This window comes from Mirounga leonina, unplaced genomic scaffold (assembly GCF_011800145.1).
Source record: "Mirounga leonina isolate KUSES-001 unplaced genomic scaffold, KU_Mleo_1.0 Mir_91, whole genome shotgun sequence".
Lineage (NCBI taxonomy): Eukaryota > Metazoa > Chordata > Mammalia > Carnivora > Phocidae > Mirounga > Mirounga leonina.
Genome location: NW_023270839.1, coordinates 46,844,019 through 46,862,601, shown reverse-complemented (window position 1 = coordinate 46,862,601; position 18,583 = coordinate 46,844,019). Strand labels below are relative to the sequence as shown.

General features: G+C 58.6%; 1 protein-coding gene across 1 annotated transcript in view; it reads left to right on the top strand.

Annotated features, from left to right (window-relative positions):
• Positions 1-2,575: 2,575 nt before the first annotated feature.
• Positions 2,576-18,583, top strand: part of HCN4 (hyperpolarization activated cyclic nucleotide gated potassium channel 4) — a 40,916-nt gene continuing 24,908 nt past the window's right edge. The window contains exon 1 of the mRNA XM_034993724.1: positions 2,576-3,363. Within this exon, the coding sequence (XP_034849615.1) occupies positions 2,576-3,363 (788 nt within the window). The remainder of the gene's footprint in view (positions 3,364-18,583) is intronic.

Genomic DNA, 18,583 nt, shown 5'->3' with positions numbered 1-18,583 from the left:
AGGGAGCTCAGTCCTGACGGAGACACAGGCTGTCCCCGACTGTGACGGGGACACAGACTGCACTGTGTAATCAGTGCTCAGGTTGATGGGAGCTCATGGGCCATGGGGACTAAAAGGTGGGACATGGCCAAGATTTGGGTGGCCAGGAAGGGCACCCAGAGGAGAGGATGCCCTTACCACGGATCGTTGGGAAGCCTGCTTGGGCTGACTTCCTGAAGCTGGGGTAGGGCAGACTAGCTCCTGGCTGTATACAGAAGCCCAAAGAAGCGAGTTAAACAGAGGTCTTCTCCCTATGGCTGGCACATCAGGGCAGGCGGGGCTCTCAGCCCGTTAAGAACACTCCTTCTCAAGGAGACCCAAGGACATTCAAGGATTAGGCCTCCCAGCATCTGTGCAGAGAACTGTCAGCTCAGAGCTGCTCAAAGGTAGAAATGCCAGCTAGCGGTGATGTCATCACCCTAGTCATTCCCTCCCTCCCATGGGAGGTCCTGTGGTCCAGTGGGTAGAGCAGAAAAGTCCCTGCCAGGCTGCGCCCTCCCATCTTGCTTCCCAAATTTTTGCTCTGAATGGGGTGGGGGAGGTGGTCCCAAGTGGGCTAAGAATGAGAGTAAAAAATCCTTTGAAGAAAAACTTCATGCTATTCCTCAGAGAGATGGCAGGGCTAGGGGACCTTTTGCCCCCCTCCTGTCAGACTTTGCTGACGGGTCCACTTCAGCATTAGCCCAAACTCCAACCTTCTCTGGCTAACCCTTTCCCTCTAATGCCCCATTTTTGAGCTAATCTGGGACGTTGGCCCTGACAGGATCTGAGGAACCCCTGGGCCATCTTGGTGGCCCCCAGGCCAAGGAGAGGGGATCTGGCAGCCGCGCCTGTGTGGATGGGAGGTGTCAGGCTGTCCTGGGGTGTGGAGGGGAAGAGAGCGGTATCTCTGGCTGACCTGGCGGGATTTGTCCATAAACCCGGAGACGGTAAACGGAGAGAGGACACACAGCTGGATGGCCTGCTGGCCTGTGGGTGGGGGTGGGGAGCAGACTCGAAGGGGGAGGGGATTGTACAGCTGCTTGGGGGTAGGGGGCCTGGATGGAGCGGGAACTCCTCTAGCGTTGGTCCACATAGGGGTGTCACAATTTGGATGGGAACCCAGGATGAAGGTCCACAGCTAGCCCCAGAGTGCCAGGCCGCCAAAGCAGCCTGCCTATTGGCTCCCCGCTGCAGCCCCGCTGGTCTCAGAAACCCCCACCTGAACCACCCGGGAGGCGCGCACGGGGATCGGACCCCGCGTTAGCTGTGGGCGCATTTCCTCGAAGTCTTACCTCGAAGGCCTGGGTCTCACCCGCGCGCCCGGTGCCTCCCGGAGTTTTCCCCACGCCCTCCTTGCTCGGCTGCTGCGAGGCTCCGCAGGGGAAAGACCGGCGGGGGTTCGCCCCCCGCCCGTATCACAGGAAAACCCCGGGAGCAGCCCAGAGGCAGCGCATTTCCTGGAAACCCCCTCTCCAGGCGCCTGGCGGAAAGGCCTGGGGCTCCGCATCCAGACGACCCACCCGCCTCCCTAGAGGTGGGTCGGAGACTCGGCTGAGAAGCTAAACCCCCGCGGAAAGGCGAGCCTAGAGCTCGGAGAAGGAGAGATCGGGAAACCCCGTCCCCCGCCCCTTCCCCCCTCCCAGTCTTGGGGTGGAAATTCGCAGCCCAAGCTGGAACCTTAGACTTGGGGCGCGCTCCCAGCCTTGGCCAAGGAAAGGTATTTGAGGGTGTAGGATTAAGGACGCCTCTCCCCTCAGCCGCTAAGGTCTGGCGAGGGTCCACCCTGCGCCCCCGTGGGGCCCGCCCCCGCCCCCCTCCCGGCCCCCGGCCCGCGCGCGGCTGCTCCTTTAAGAAGCCCAGGTAGGCAGGCCCGGCTGCGGGAGCCGCTCCTATGGCAACCCGCGAGCTGCGGCGGCTTCATGAATATTCCGGGGCGCGGGAGCCGCGCGCTGCCGGAGGGCGCTCCGGGGGAGGCGGCCGCTGATGTAAGCCCGGCGGGCCGCTGGGCTCCGCTCGGCTGCGGCGGGAGCCCCGGGACCGGCCGGCCGGTCTCGGCCAGAGGAGGCGAGGCGAGCTCGCGAGTGGCTGGCCACAAAGCCGAGGCGGCGGGACAGACTGACAGCCCGCCGGCCCGCGGGACGCACGCCCGGGAGGCGCGCGGGTCGTGCGCTGTGCGCTCCAGAGCGGTTCTCCGAGCTCCGCGGCCGCAGCGCCGCTTCTACCCGCGCCCATTGTTCCCCGCGGGGGCGGGGCGCCTGGAGCCGGGCCGCGCGCCGCGCCCCCGAACGCGGGAGGGAGCGAGGGAGGGAGCGCGGGGTCCCCGCGCCCAGCCCGGCCCGGGAGGAGGCGCAGCGCGGCGAGCCCGGGAACCCGGAGCCGGACCGGGAGCCTCCCCGCGGCACCCAGCCTGCCCCAGCATGGGCGCCTGAGGCGGCCCGCAGCCGGCGGCGAAAGACGCGTCCCCGCGGGCGGAGTGACCGGCGGGTGGACCTGGAGCGGGCCGGCGGCGCCGCACCCGCGCCCCTGCCCCGGCCGGGCCCCGGCCCCTGGCGCCATGGACAAGCTGCCGCCGTCCATGCGCAAGCGGCTCTACAGCCTTCCGCAGCAGGTGGGGGCCAAGGCGTGGATCATGGACGAGGAAGAGGACGCCGAGGAGGAGGGGGCTGGGGGCCGCCAGGACCCCAGCCGCAGGAGCATCCGGCTGCGGCCGCTGCCCTCGCCCTCACCCTCGGCGGCCGCGGGCGGCACGGAGCCCCGGGGCGCGGCCCTCGGGGCGGCGGACGGCGAGGGGCCGGCCCGCGGCGCGGGCAAGTCCAGCACCAACGGCGACTGCAGGCGTTTCCGCGGGAGCCTGGCCTCGCTGGGCAGCCGGGGCGGCGGCGGCGGCGCCGGAGCGGGGGGCGGCAGCAGTCACGGGCACCTGCATGACTCCGCGGAGGAGCGGCGGCTCATCGCCGAGGGCGACGCGTCCCCCGGCGAGGACAGGACGCCCCCGGGCCTGGCGGCCGAGCCAGAGCGCCCCGGCGCCTCGGCTCAGCCCGCAGCCTCGCCGCCGCCGCCCCAGCAGCCGCCGCCGCCGGCCTCCGCCTCCTGCGAGCAGCCCTCGGTGGACACCGCTATCAAAGTGGAGGGAGGCGCGGCCGCCGGCGACCAGATCCTCCCCGAGGCCGAGGTGCGCCTGGGCCAGGCCGGCTTCATGCAGCGTCAGTTCGGAGCAATGCTCCAGCCCGGGGTCAACAAATTCTCCCTGAGGATGTTTGGCAGCCAGAAAGCCGTGGAGCGCGAGCAGGAGAGGGTGAAGTCGGCCGGATTTTGGATTATCCACCCCTACAGCGACTTCAGGTAGGGAGGCCGACGCGATCCTCTGCGTTCCCTGAGCGGTCGCAGGCATGCTTCCTCTCTCAGCCCTGCCTCTCAGCCGGAGTTAACTTTCCTTCCTCGCGCGGGGAGCTCCGAGAGAAGTGGGGCGCCTCTAGGCACCAAGACACCCCCAGACCTCCTCCTGCACCGCGCTGGGAACTTTCTTCTGTGTTGCAGGCTCCAGTCCTCGCCCCCTTGGGGTCTGGGCCACATTGGAGGCCGGCTGAAAAGGTGTTCTGAGCCTGGCCTAGCCCTGCAGGCAGCCAGGAGTAGGCTCTGCCACTTTAAGCCATACATCCCACCTCCCTGTGCTAGGCTGCAGAGTCAGGGTGGCCATCCTAGAGGCAGTTCCAGGTCATTCCGCCTCACGAGCAGGGCCATGAAGGGAGACAGACCTCTTGCCAGAGGTGCCAGCTCCTTGGGCATTGACCCCAAGCATTAGCATCTCCTTCTGGTGCCCTGGGAAGCTGCAGCTGGGGAGGGAGAGCTGGGCCTCCGGAGGACTGAGGTCCAGGATAAAAGCCCTCCATGCCCACCTTATCCCTGGGTCCAGACCCTCATGGCAAGTTGGGGGGCCAGGAGCAGGCACCCTGGGCACCTGGCATCCAGACCGGCAGGACAGGATGACCTTGCTCACAGTGGTCAGGGAAGATGCCTGGTGTCCTGACTGATGAGCGGCTGTCCTGTGACCCCAAGCTTATCCAGTGGCCCTTTCTCACCCCAGAGACCCAAGCTCCAGTAGCTACTAGGACTCTCCCTGGTCAGTCCTGGGTCCGCAAACAAATGGTGTGACTGCCAGTCAGGAAGAGGGACCCTGCCCCCTCCCCCATCACCTGAGTCAGATGCCACTGAGGAGCGGATACCACTCGGGGCCTGTGGGGGTATCTGCAAAACAGGAGATCGGTGATTGCCTCTGAAGTTGAAATAAGGGATGCCCCCCATCCCAGTCAAGGTCTTGGGGCCCCCCCAGCACCTCCCTGAGTTTTCCTGATACACAGAACTGAAGTGAGGGTCTGAAAAACATTCACTCTCTAAAGCTGGGTCTAATTCATTCTCTCTCTCTCTCTCAGCCCTGCCCCCTATTTAGCTCCTTTCCCTGCCTACCCTGCTAGCCTGCCAATATAAATGAGCATTTTGCCAACCCAGAGCCCTCTTTGCAAACTCCAGGGAAGCTAGGTTTGTAATGAGAGCAAAGCCATTTTCCATCCAATGAGAGAGATTTCTCGTGCTGGGAGTGACCAGTCAGGCAACACTCGATGGCTTAAAATAGTGGTGACAAGAGCCCCCCCACCCCACCTTTCCTTTTTTCGAGGGACTGCTCTTCATAACCCTAATATCGAGGGTTCCCATTCCAGAGAGTGTGGGAAGCCCCAGGCTAAACAGACAAGCATAGTCTTCAAGTTGTGTGAGCAAATGTGAGACCCTCCCATCAGGAACTGTGGCTGCTCCCCAGGACCAGGTTCCTCCCCTCTGGTCAGTGTTCGGACTTAGGGCTCCCAGCCTGAGCTAGGAAGGAATGGGCAGGAGTTGTATCTCCTGCACCCTCTGGGTGTCCTGGGCTTCTCCTCCTCCCTCGGAACTCCCTGGAGGTGGAAGCAGGTAGGCTGTACCAGTATCCACCGCTTGAGAGCGTTGAGGGGCCCTCCCTTCCCTTGCTCGTCTCCCCGCTGTCTTCATCGTCGGAGAGCCTCTGGTCAGGGTTCTCCTCGCCAACCCCATTGCGTGGGATGTGGGGGGTGCGAGGGGCCAACCCCAAGCATGCCGGGCCTCCACAGACAACAGGCTTGGATCGAGCACCTTCTGGGAACTGGGCCTTGCCTTCCCAGTGCCCCCCTTACCCTGGATGGTGAAGGGTTCGGACTGGGTTGATTGCATAAATGGGAACCCCCCCGCCTTCCCGATCTTCCTCTGCCCATCTTGGCGTGTCTGTTTGCAGTCCCCCTGCTGCAGACTCTGTCACTAACTGCAGGCTGCCTGGGACATGGCGGGGGCTGGGGGGGGGGGCGGCGGGCGGGGATCAGGAGGGGTTTATGCAGCAGCATTGATAAATGGGCAACAGGATAAGGGTCAGACTGGGCTTTGAATCTGTGTTTGTACCACAAGCTGCAGAGACAGGTAGCTGGAAGCACACATCTCTGGGGCTGGGTGGAGTGTAGGGAAAGAAATCCAAGAAAGACCATCTGTGTGTGTCTGGAGGGGCAGTGGTCATACCTCTAGGCCAAAACAGCTGGTCTCATCTGCACAAGGTCAAAGAGGCAAGGGCCTGGCTGAGTTTCTAAGCTTAGGAAACCCACTACTCAAACTGGCCTCACCCCCACCAACACCCCAAGCTGAGTTTCAGCCACTGGTCAATGGGCCTCTGCATGGAGCTCTTCCCCACTGCCCAGCTCAGCCTCACAAGAGCTTCTGCAAGCATTGCTCAGGCCAGTTGAGGATTTATTCATCATTTTGACGGGCAGGAAGCATTGATCCAGCAGAATTGGTTTAATAAAGAATCACCAGCAAACCATGATAGATTGAGTTTGCGGTTTGGAGTTCAGGGCTCACTGTCATGGGCTGCTTCTGGCATCTCCTGTTCCTGCAGGGGGAAGGTTGGGTGCCTTTTCTGAGGGCTGAGTGGACTCCACTCCGAGGGACCTGCAGAACGTGGGCCATGGCTAATAAGAGGCTTTTCTGGGCTGCTTGCCCTTCTCCTCACCATGGCCCCAGCTATCGCATGGCTCCTCCAGGCTCTACAGGCTTGTCTGCCCCCCCGCCCGCCCCTCCCACTTCCCAGTTGCCTTTTAAAATTTATATTTAAGGTTTGGTAAGGGAAGAGGCCAGGACACACAGACAGCCCCTCAGGGCAGTGGTCCCTGGGCTCCTGCCCAAGGCTGGTTGGGCTCTTGGGTCCTGGATGGGTCCTTCCTTCCACATGAGCCATGTCCTGGGAGCCCAGCTTGGCAGCCGGAACCCGGAACAAATAAAACATAGTGTTTTTCCAAAGAGAGAGGAAAGGAGCGGGGACCCGAGTGAAATGTACCTGGTTTTGTTCCCAGAAGCCTGTCAGGCTTTCAAGTGTCAGGCTCAGGGGCTCTGCCTGGATGTGTGTATGCTTAGGTGTCTGTCTGAGCAGGTATCTTGGAGCTGTGTGGGCGGACGTGGGGGCTGGCAGGGAAGTCCCCATGTGGGATGTCAGTGATGGGGCACTCCTGTGCCCCAAACTCTAGCTTGGCCTTGAAAGTGGAGGCAGACAGAAGCTTGGTCCTTCTCATCCCTCTGCTCTTCCGTCTCCTAGCCTGAGCCTTTTGAAGCTGTGAAGAAGGGAAGGGAAGAAGTGCCCTAAAGGGTCTTTTCCTTGGGACAGAAACCGCTGGACTCTGAAATCATGGAACCTGGACCAGGGGCCTGATACGTCCCAAGGGTGACCTCACCCTGGCTTCTGGTGCGGGCCCCCGGCCCCTGGCACTGCCACTGCCCCCCTCACATCACTTGCCCAGCCCTGTCTGCTCGGGTTATGAGCTTTCTCTGAGCCTCAGTTTTCCCACCTAGGACGATGGGAATCCTGTTGCCCACGTCAGACCTGTACACCTGTGGTCACCCTGTGGAGGTAAGCAGCTCCAGCACACTGTCAGAGACCAGTGATGCTGCTGGGAGCCACGCCGCCCCCACTCTCACTGCCTCCTTCCCGTAGTCCTGGGTGGACCACATGGGCCTCTGTCCTTGGCTCAGGCCAGTGGTTCTGAACCTGTGTCGAGGACCTAAGTGAGAACCTGCAGGAAACTATAGAGTGTCTATCAAGAAAGAGGCACGTATATCCAGACACAATAGGACACTCAATTTCTGGGGTCTGTGGACTCCCTAAGTTGAAGACCATCTAGGTTGTGAACCCCACTCTATCTAGACCATCCCAGAAGAGAGTGCCTGGCCTGGCAGGGGCAGGTGCTAGCCTCTTAGAGCTCATGCTCCCTGGGGCCGTCTGTAACCTGAGGCCGGGGCCTCCCTTTGCTGGCAGGATGGGCATGAAAACGGAGCAGAGTCAGATGCAGAAGGAGGCAGTCTGGGGACTACTTTTCTGTTTCCTCAGTCCCACACCCAGCTTCTCCCCTTCAACCAGGGGCTGGACTGTTTGCATAGGAGGTGGTGAGGAGGAAGGAGGGAGCAGCCCGGCTCTGGGTTGGTGCGAGGGGGGGCTTCCTGCAGGCCATTGCCCGAGAATGCTCCTTCTGCTCTCAGGAATATGGGCGCTCACTCTATCTGTTGTAGTGTAGAAAGCCAGGCTGAAAAGAGCTGCAGGCCTTGCGGCGCCAGGGGAGGGGGAAGGGCGCCTTGGTGCAGAGGGGAATTCCAAGGTGAGCTGCCCGGGCAGTGCTGTTAGCTGATACAGGGGGCAGCAGGATTCTCCAGTGATGAGGACGTGTTCATCCTGATAAGACTGGGCTGGGGGCAAAGGCTAGCACCCGGCTCAGGGCTGAGGTGCTCCCGGGATGCGGGGTGCGCAGAAGCCCCACAGGGCCGGGCCCCTTGTGTGGCCGGGGCGGGGAGCCGGGGCTCCAGGTTCTCCCCGTGGCAAGGCTTCAGTTCCCCGTGGTGTGACTGCTACGTGATGAGGCTGGGGGCTGCTCCCCTACCCAGCCCTGCCCCTGTTTGTTCCCTTAGCTGCTGTGAGCTATGAGGCTTTGGGCTGTCAGGTGGCCTGCCTCCCACAGCGCTGGGCTGTCTGCCTGTCTGTCTGCCTGTCCATCTGCCCTCCTCTCCCCTGCTTTTGGGCCCCTGGGTCTGCTGGGATGCCCTCTCGGGCCACACAGCCACCCACCATCATCCATCTGTCCCCGGCCTGACCACCTCAGGGCATTTGGATGGAGCTGTGGGTTTGTTTGAATGCAGTGCTTCTCACATTGTCATGTCATCCAACTCGCCTGGGGATCCTGTGAAACTACAGATTCTGACTCATCAGGTCAGAATTAGGGGCGGGGTCTGAGATTCTGCATTTCTGAAAGGGGCCCAGGTGATGCTGCTGGTGCCCAGCACAGAGCTGAGCTCGGAGGGCTGGGGTTCAGATCATGTGTATGTTCTCTGCTTAGCCTGGGCTCCCTGACTGAGTTCCCTGAGGGCAGAGACTCTGTCTTCTCCTGTGGGCCTCTAGCACTGAGCGCAGCAGGGCGACTTCTGTGAACCGGGTTGAGCAACCCTTAGCCACAGGGGTCAGCTGAATGCTTGCGGGTGTTGGATTCACAGCCTTCCTCCCCTCTTGCACTGCGGCTTGGACCCTGCTAGCCCTGGCCGATGGGGTGGGGTGAGCAGAGGGAGGCCACATAGCCGGAGGGCCCTTACGAACTGTCTGGTTCCATTGCTTGGGCGGCTTCTCTCCCATTCAAGGGGTCAGAGCGGTGGGCCCGGCTGGAGGGGCAGGGTCAGCGACTGCTGGGCTGCAGGGGGGTTTCTGGGAAGGAACAGATGTCAGCCAGAGAGTCCAGAGGTGTCAGGGCAGGAGAGTGGCCCTGACGGTGGCTGCCTGCAAAGAGGAAGAGACATCCAGTAAAAGGAGCTGCTTTGGCGCTTTGAGGTTGTTGGGTGAGGGGGGGTGGTTGTCTGGACCTCAGTGCCCCCTCCGCTGCCCCACACCATGCCTAGCAGCCTCCCCCATGGGCTGGACTTACCTGTCACTTCTCTCTGCCCCTCCCACCCTGGAAGGCAGCAGGCCACATACAGATGACGGAGCTGACAGTGTCATAGCAGCCCAAGTGGCCCTTTGTCACAACACTGGCCATCTTGGGGGAATTTGCCCAAAGTAGAAGGTGCAGTCCCAGCTGGCCCAGGCGGGGAAGAGGGGCATGTCCCATATCCAAGGAGGCAACCAGCTCCAGCACATACACCCCTTGGCTCAAGGACTCTTACAAAGCTGTGACTGCCAGTTGCTAATTAATAGAAGGGCTACTAAGGCCCACCAGGCGGTCCTGCTTGGGCCCAAGGGGATATTGAAGAATCCACGTTTCCCCGCCAGAGCGGGCCGTGGGGAGGGCAGGGGCATTGTCTTGGCTTTGGAGAGGATGTTCTCTGCCAGCCAGGCTTTACTGAGAAAGCACTGCCAGGGCCCTGGAAATCGGTGATTCCAGAGCCTAGGAGGCCACTCAAAGACACTCTTCATCATCAGCACCTGCCCAGAATCGGGGTGGAAGCAGCACAGAGCGAGGGTGTGCGCCCTGTCACCAACGGTGCTCAAGATGAGACAGCAGTACTTAGATCAGAAGTTGCTAAGCAGCACCCCATGGACCAAATACAGCACCCAGATGTGTTCTGTTTAGGCAGCATAGTGTGTCATAACAAATCTGAGACAGTGTTTTAAAATGGAAAGATGTGACATAAAAATTTGGCTTTTGGGCTTCTGAAAAATCGGAAACTCTGGCAGCTCTGGCCCCACATTCCCACACCATAGCAGGTAGCTGGAGAAGACTAGAGGCTGCCCCGTTTCATTTGGCGTTTGCTCTCCGGTTGCCCACTGTCCCTAACATCCCATACCCAGCCACATCATTCATGCCCCCCCACCCTCCGCCCCCGAGCTGATGACCTTTCTAAGGCTTCTGAGTTTACAACCCTCGATTCAACCCAGCAGAGACTAGAGCCAGGATTAGAATCCAGACTAGACTGGATTCCCAGGTCAGTAACCACCATTTATGAACCATCTATAACAGGTACCAAACTGCTAGAAGCTTTATATCTCATATTTTATTTACTCTACATGGTGGCCTGAACAATAGGTTCTGTTATCCCCAGTTTACAGATAAAGAAACTGAGTCTCTGATGGGATAAAGAAAAAGATTTGCCCTAAATCATGCAGCGATGAAGTACCAGAACCTGGTCTCAAGGATTCTAAACACATTCTTGTCCCTTTTTGTCTCCTCCTCCTTCTTTTTTGTTAGCTTTAAAAAGTAAAATTACAAACATTCTCCTGAGAATGAAAACATTGCAGATAATGTTTGACCACACATTATCAGTGTGGAGGGCTATGGGGTGATGGGGCTGAGCCGGCATGGGAGATTTCATCGACCTTAGCAAACCTCTGGCCTAAAGCCTTCATTTTATCAAAGGGGAGCAGAGGACCAGAAAGGGGGAGCCACTGGCCCAAGGTCACAGAGTAAGTCCATGTCAGAGATGAAATCAGAACCCAGTGGGTTATGTAACATCTGGCTGCAAAGACCTCAACATTCCACAGTCTATCCCTAGACCCCAACCAGAGGTGCTGAATGGTCTTGTCACTGGAGCATTTTGGCTTTTTTTTTTTTTTTTTTTTAAGATTTTGTATTTGAGAGAGCATGAGAGAGAGAATATGAGGAGGGGGAGAGGGAGAAGCAGACTCCTCGCTGAGCAGGGAGCCTGACGTAGGGCTCCACCACCTGAGCTGCAGGCAGATGCTTAACCGACTGAGCCACCCAGGCGCTCGGCCACTGGACCTTTTTCCGGTTGCCCCAGCTCCATGCCCGAATTTTGCAGTGATAGGTATTTTCTGAGTCCCTTCTTAGTTTAAGCTGACCCAGTGAGAAGGGAGTCTTTCCGTATCTGAAAATGCAGCGTCTGGAGGCTGGGACATGCTTGCCCTAACCGCCCCCCCCCCCCCCGCCAACTCTGGGGTTGCTCTGCTCCTGGGGATGCCAGATCAGGATCCTGACTGGCATGGAGGATTCTGGGATTCTGGAACCATATCCAGATGCCTGGATATGGTTGATGCACCTGGATATGATTAGGGTTTCTAGGGAAAGGGGACAGGTAGCCAGTGGAATCTGTATTCTCTCCACCAGAGAAATAGGAGGTCACGTGGTTTATCCATTCCCTCCTTCAGAGAAGTGAGGAAGTGGAGTCCTGGTTCAGGACTGTGTGTCCAGGGTCGGGGCTCAGGGTGTGATCAAGGTCAGGTCTCTCTCTGAGGCCACAGTCTAGGCCCACGCTGTGGCCAGGATCCGGGTTCAACCTGAGACCAAGATAAGGCCTTGGTCTGGGGTCAGGAACTGGAGTCCTTGAACAAAGCCTGGGAACCAACCCCAGTGCCTCCCAGAGGCCCCAGGCCTTGGGGCAAGGTGGGCATGTGGCCCACCCCACCTGGGACCCTCCCCTGTAAGAAGCCCTCCCTTTCTCTAAGCTCCCTGAGCTCCTACACCTCTTAGCATCTGAGCCAGCTGCCTCCGGGCCTCTCTGGGAGGCAAGTACAAATTATAAATAAACGACGGTTCCACTGCCTTCGACGCTGAAACCACCAAATCTCCCACGTGACGGCTCCGTGCCCCGCTCTGCTCTCTGGTTGTTTGGGGCTGGTGTCCGTCTTCCCAGCCAGGCAGCCAGCTCCTGGCTCCTGCACAGCGGTGCTTGGGGCTGGGCAGGGATGTGTGCCGGCTTGATGGAGGGACTCCCCACACCCCACCGCACTCCCAGCTCCTCAAACTGCGGAGTCAGCCGCGGGGCCTCCGGGTCTGCTCCTGGCAGCTGCGGGGGCCTGATAATTGGCTGCTGATGATTTTGTGTCTGCCTAAGCATTTATCCGTGTGGGTGGACGTGTTATGTCTGCGTGAACGAGGCTTTCAGAAATTAATACATAACATGGGGCTGGCTAATAGTCTTCTGGGCCTGGGGAGGGGCAAGCTTAAGGGGGTGGTGGGTCATGCCCCCTCAGAGATCAGATGCTCCATTCCAAGACTGTTGTCACCCGTTATGGAGGATGGGGGTCACTACCCACCCAGCAAAGAAGAGAATAGGATTTCAGCTCGTCTTTAGGGTAGATCAGTACGGATTGATGGTCAGGGAAGGCTTCCCGGAGGAAGCAGATCTGAGCTGGATTTGAAGGAAAGAGAGAACCATTCTGCACACTTTCTTGGAAGTAGGTTTCTGGGAGATGGAGCTAAGGGGCTGGGGTGGGTGTTGGTAGGCACTAAGGGCAGGTTACTCAAAATCTGCCTCTTTGGACCTGTACTTATTAAACTCTGTGCTTCTCCCCTGAGGACTGTTTCCCCACTGCCCTGGGTCTTGTCCCTGATGCTGAGTATGTGTGCATATGTTTGCATGTGTGTGCGTGTCTCTCTGGCCTCTCCCCCTGGGTCCTTGTGGCTCAGGGAGCTCTCCTGGCCCTGGCCCCAGCTGCCCAACCTCTGAGACAACCCCCTTCTCTTGCTGTACTACGCCCAGAAGGCAGATGTGGCCGCCGCATTCATGTCACTGAGTGTGTGGCCTGGAGGCCAGAAGTAATTACCCTGCAGTTCCCTGTCATAGGCTGGAGCAGCCCCTGTTAATGATTAACGCGAGTCCCCAGCCACTCATCGCCAAAGCCGGCTTCTCCCACCTATTGTCCGTCAGAGGATACAGGGTGCTTTTCCCTTCTGCAGGGACAGGAAAGACCCACAGGCCTCATCAGGGCCATCAGCACCTTCTAGAAGAAACACGGTCCAGCAGGGGAGACGCTGCAGCTGGGGCCCGTCTGTGCAGCATCGGGGCCAGCCCACCCTGGAGCCCCGGGTTCTCTCCTCCTGAGCTTTCCTAGCTTGTAACTGCCCACCCCTCCCACGCCAAGTTTGTCCTCCTGACCCTCCTCCTGTTCCGCTGTATGACCTCAGCAAAGTCCTTTCCTGTCTCAGTGTCCAGGGTCAGGGCCCAGTCTGAGGCTGAGAAGAGAGCAAAGCTAATTGCCCAAATAGGTATTGAACCAGTAATCCTGACCCCATTAGTACAAATTGAGCCAGCAGGGCAGGGACAGCTCCACTGATGAGTGGAGCTGATGAGAACCTCCCTCCCTCCCTCCCTCCCAGAGGCCAATTCAGGCACGATCCTGGAGTTGTGCAGCCCCTGTTCTCCTGGGGCAGTGGGAATTCCTGACACGCGGGTCTCCTTCTGCAGAGGCTCTGCCGGCCCTTTGTGCCGGGGGACAGGGTAGAGGCTCCCCAGCTTGTTGTGTGGTATCTGGTCTGCTCCCCCCGCATGAGATCATGGCACCCGTGGGATCATCAGGCTTTCTTTTTTTTGTTCGCTGGGCAAAGGACCCCAACCCCCTTCTCCCAGCCATCTCTCCTGGGGGACAACTCAGACCTGGCCCCGGAAGAGTTCAGAGGTGAGGATCCAGGGAGAGTACGGGTCATACTAGACAGCTGCACCTGGAGGAGTCCTGGGGGGCAGGCCAGCAGCACCATGGGCTTTGGAATTGGCAGGGGAAGGAAATGCGGCAAGCTGTTCATCCTGTCCCAGAGGCTCTGAGGAGTCATCATCCCGCTGTGTTGCTCCACAGCTTCTGCGGACAGAGCCGAGGGGGCCCGTGGTGAATGAGAGGTCAGTGGATGCTCAGCTCTGCCCCATCCAGCTGTGAGGACCGGAACGAAACCTCCCCTCCCTGTGCCTTGCTTTCCTCATCTGAAAGTGGACAGTGCTTCCGGAGAGGGGCTGGGTTTTAGCAAGACCCCAAGACCCTGAAGCTGGAATTGGCCGGCTGTGGAGTCACCTGGGAGCCTTTTGCGATTACGGACGCCTGGGCCTCCCAGTGTGCCCGCCTGGGCCTCCCAGTGTGCCCCCCCGGGCGGGTATGATTTGGGGGAGCACCCAGATTGATTCTGCTTCTGTCACCTGAGGACCCAGTGAGCTGGGCATCTCTGAGGCCCTCCCCACGCTAATGGTCTGCAGCTTTCTGACCGCACCTCGTCTGCCTCAGCCCCTCAGGGCTCCCCGGAGCCTGGGGGTGAGATGCTCGCTCCCCAGCCTGCCATCCAAGCCCATTTGTGATAGGCTTCTCTCCAGGGAGTCATTACCTTTTCTTGTGTTAGCAATCAGAAATCATAAAACTCCAGGGCTGGCGGGACCCCAGGGACCACAGTTCTTGCTCCTCATCCTTGTCAGATGGTGTTTTCCTAGACGGAAGGCAGCAGAGTCCCACCTGGCTTGTGGTGTCAAGAGTCCAGGCCCCTCCAGGGAACCCTGATCCCAACAAGAAGGGGGCCACGTAGACCCTCCCAGAGTGAATATTTAGCTAGCTCCTCTGGGGCGGCCCTCCAGCGGCGTCGTCTCCACCTCCGCCCTGAGTCCAGCGGGTTTTGCCCTTACCCCGGTGCCCCCTCCTTCGGGAGCAGGTGAGCTCTCCTACGTAAGTTCCCCTGAGGTTGCTTCCCTCCGTGCTGCTCCTCAGCCGAATGCTATTTTCGTTGCGGTCTCCTGAGTGCGGGCAGCTGTGCTTGAGCCTTTGCTGCCTGGAAGCCGGGCGGGCAAGTGCCCCAGCTGCTCGGCGCCTCCCCGTTTCTCCCCAGGTAGTCTTGTGGGCTGGGTGAAGCTCAGAGAGGTTAGGCCACTAGCCTGAGGGAACACAGCAGCCTGGCATCTCGGGGCGCTATAGAGCAGATGGCCCCTGCTATACACGTCAGGGTATGTGTGCCTGCGTGCGCGCGCGTGCGTGTGTGCACATTCACTCTTACATTAACGAATCTGTGCGTGCACAGACTTAAAGTCTCCTGAGGAAGTCTCGGCCCTTCAGAGAAGCAATGGGTTGATATCTTGGTGTTCTTATGGCCGGGCCCGTGCTCAGTTGTGCCGTCACAATCCCTTCCCCGAGGATCTCTTCCTCTGCAACCTTCGTGGCTCCCCAGGGCCCCGGAAGAGTCCGGACTACTCAGTCTGGCGTTCAGGATGCCCCCGACTTCTCTTCAGACCAGTATTGGATGGGGGAATGGGGGGCCAGAGTTCTCCACGGTTGTGCTCTTCTCTCAGCGAGCTTTCCATCTGGCCAGCTGCCCTTGGCTGGCCTCTTTAGCCTCCGCACTGCAGAGATTCACGGAATTGGCGTGTCTGTAGAGTTCGTCCAGCTCCAGCCTCTCTTATCAATGGGGAAACTGAGAAAAGGATTATGAGAGGGCAGGGACTTGTTCAGGGCACACAGCAGGGTAGAGATGAAGAGGGAACTAGAACCCAAGACTCTCAGGCCCCTGGGCTGGACTCCTGCTGTGTAGCTTGGGCCTCCTTCCCGTAACCGCAACGCTGACCTTCCTGACCCGTGGACACACTTGGGCCGCCTCCTCTCTGGGGCTTTCGTACCCAGCAGGCCGTGCTGCTCCCTCTTCCTCTCTGTCCACATTCTCAAGCCTGGCTGAATTTCCCCTCCAGCTATCCCCAGCCCACACTGCAGAGCCAGACAGTCCCTTTACTACCCGCCCCACCAGCTTATGGCTCATCTGCCCGTGGAACTGGTCTGGATCATCAGCTCCCCTGTAGGGGTGAGTCTGTCCGTCCCTAAGACTGAGAGCTCCTTGTGGTGAGACCGGTCCACACGTGTCAGTATCCCCAGAGCCCTCAGGCCAGGACTTGCATCTGAGTGGTCACCAGAATACAAATGGTGATGATAACAGCCAGCCTACACTGAGTATTTGCACTGCGTAGCATATTATAAATATCTCATTGAATTCTCCCAGAATCCTGTGAGGTGGGATTCATGTTCTCGTTTTGCGCATGAAGAGACAAGCTCAGAGAGGTTAAGTGATCTGTCCGAGGCCACACAGCCAGGTGTTTAGACACTGGAATGCCTAAACTCCCTACCTGTCTGCTATAGCCTGGCTGCTCCATGTGGTCCCCGGACCAGCAGCCTTACTATCACTAGGGAGCCTATTTGCGATGCAGATGTCAGCCCCCACGCCACACTTAGTAAATCCTTGTCTGTGTCTTGGTAAAATCCCCAAGTGATTTGTGTGCGGAGCACTGTGCTATATGATGGAAAGATCACCTGTGCTCGGGGAATAGCCAAGACTGGCCCTCATTGTATGATGAAATGCTAGGGCCTCAGCCCAGGACCAGGATGGACTTCACAGAGTGTCAGAAGTTTAACATGTCTTCTTGGGTCTTCAAAACCCAAACCAAATTTTCTTCCTTAAGTCACATAGACAGTTTAAAAAAATAAAAATACAACCAAATCCCAACTACCCACCCATAAACCAAGCACTAGATGCCCTTGGCTCTGAATCTTCTGGAGGCAGCCCCAGGCAGACGAGGGAGCAGCTACCTGGGAGCCCTGTGATTCTGAGTCAGAGTTTGAGGTGGGTTAAAAATAGAGCCTAGTGGCCAGAGGCAGGTGGGAGGAAGAGAGCAATTCATCTGTTATGGAGGGGAGACCCCAAGTCAGGGAGGTTGGGCCAGAAGAGGGGGGCAGTGAGGATGGCGGGGTTATGCCTTCAGATGCAAGAGTTGTGGGCCCAGCCTGGCTCTGTGTGGAGTTCCAGCCTGACGGGGAGGGAGAGTCTACAATGCCAGCCCCAGGGCACAGGCGGGGAGGACCCCATCCAGCTCCCAGGCAGCCAGCAGCTTCTCTGGGAGGGTGTAGGGCTGGGCAGCAGCTCTGCCCCAGAGAATACTGAGCAGGAGCCTGGACAGGGAGGGGGCGGGGGAGATTGGTCAAAGATCCAGGTTTCACGGTTGGGAGGGAGGGAGACAAGGAAGGAGGCTCGTGTGTGTTGTGGGCCAGCACGTGGTCTCCGTTGCCTGTCAAAGGGGACAGCATTTGAGGCCATCCCTCCCTCCTTTATCACCGCCCTCCTCCAAAAAATCTCATCCTGACCTCCCTGCCATGCTAACATGCTTTCGGCATGTTTATGCTGGCTGCCTAGGAGTGCCCCGAGGACCCAGTGCGTATGTCTCTCCTGACTCAAGTGAGGCGACTCTTCCCAGCACGGGGCACTGGTCATTGGCTAAAGGCAGATTTTGTTTTTTGATTATAAAGGAAATATTTGCCCATTTTTAAGAAAATATAGAATTTAAAAGTAGAACAGAGTGTAGGAAATCTAGAAAGGTGTGTGATGGAGCAAACAAAATCACGTAGCCATGATCAGTGTTAACCTTTTAGGGTAGTTTCTTACTTGTTATTTTTGGCAGTCTTTTCCCCTCTGGCAATGGCCTTTAGTCCACCCATCCATTTAACAATAAGACAATTTTAGGAATGGCCCCTGAGCCCCTCACTCCCCAGCCCCGGGCCCAGCTATGTGTTCATGTCTCAGAAAAGGAAGAACAATCATTTCTGCTCTTGGGGGGGACAGGGCAGGGCTGAGGACATAAGATTCATCCTGGGTCTGCAAAGTGGGGGCAACACAGGGGGATTCTAGGAGAAGGTGGGACTCTCTCCTTCCTACCCTTGCCCTTTCCTCCTCCCCTCCTCCACCCCTACCTCCTGGATCTCTGTGCTCTTCCTATTTCGGGAGGAGGGAGAATCCTTAAAATCCCCACTGAGAGGGCATGCCCCTAATGGGGGGGTGTTTGGCCACCATGGGCCTGTTCCAGTCAGGGTGGAAACAGTCATGCCTAGGTTGAGGCCACTGTGTCCCCCTCCCAGCCCCCTCTGTCACCCCACTCTGTCAGAAACCCCAAACCCCATGCTTCTCCTGGCCTGTCTCTTGTTCGGCTACTCCTCTCCCCTTCCCCCCCGCCCCCAGCGGGCTCTGCCCTTCCTTCTCTGTGAATTTTCCACCATGGGTTTCAGCATTTCACTCTCCGATGGATGTTTCTGGGAGTCTTGGGGTCTTGGGGGTTTGGACAGGACACGTTCCACCCAGATCATCGAGGCTTATGAACGCCTTGTGGGTCTCAGTGAGCTGCCATTTCGTACGGCTTCTGCTGGGCCACCTGTCACTCAGCTTTGCGTCCTAAGGCGTGCATGCATTCACTCACCCACCCATTCACACATGTATTAGGACCCACCACGTAAAAGGCCCAGTGCCAAGTTCAGAGAGTCGTGTAGGCCACAAGATATAAACACACAAATCAAACACACAATTTCGTCATAGTGTGATAAATACTTTGCTAGGGCAACGCATATAAGGGGCACCTAACCAGATTTCTTAGGATACAAAGAAACGACGCCTCCTCTGAGATGAGGGACTTGGGCTGGGCAGGGATGGTGAGGAGAGTCCCAGGCAGACGCTGGTGTGTAGGCAAGCCCAGAGGACAGGAAGTGTGGTACCTTTGGGCATGGAAAGCTGCTGGTATGTCTGGAGCAGAGCGTTGGGGGGAGGAAGAGTGACAAGATGTGGGAAGGAGGCAGAGTCCAGATTCAGAAGGGCCTGGGGATGACAGTGGGACTGGGTTTAGCTGGGAACACAGAAGGACTCTGGGCTTGGCAAAGTGTGGAGAGTGGATTGCCGGGAGGATGCGGAGCCCATGTGGGCCCCTGAAGTATGCAGGTCCTGGAAAGGCCAGGGGCTCAGGTAGGAAGCCACGGGGTAGGCCGGGG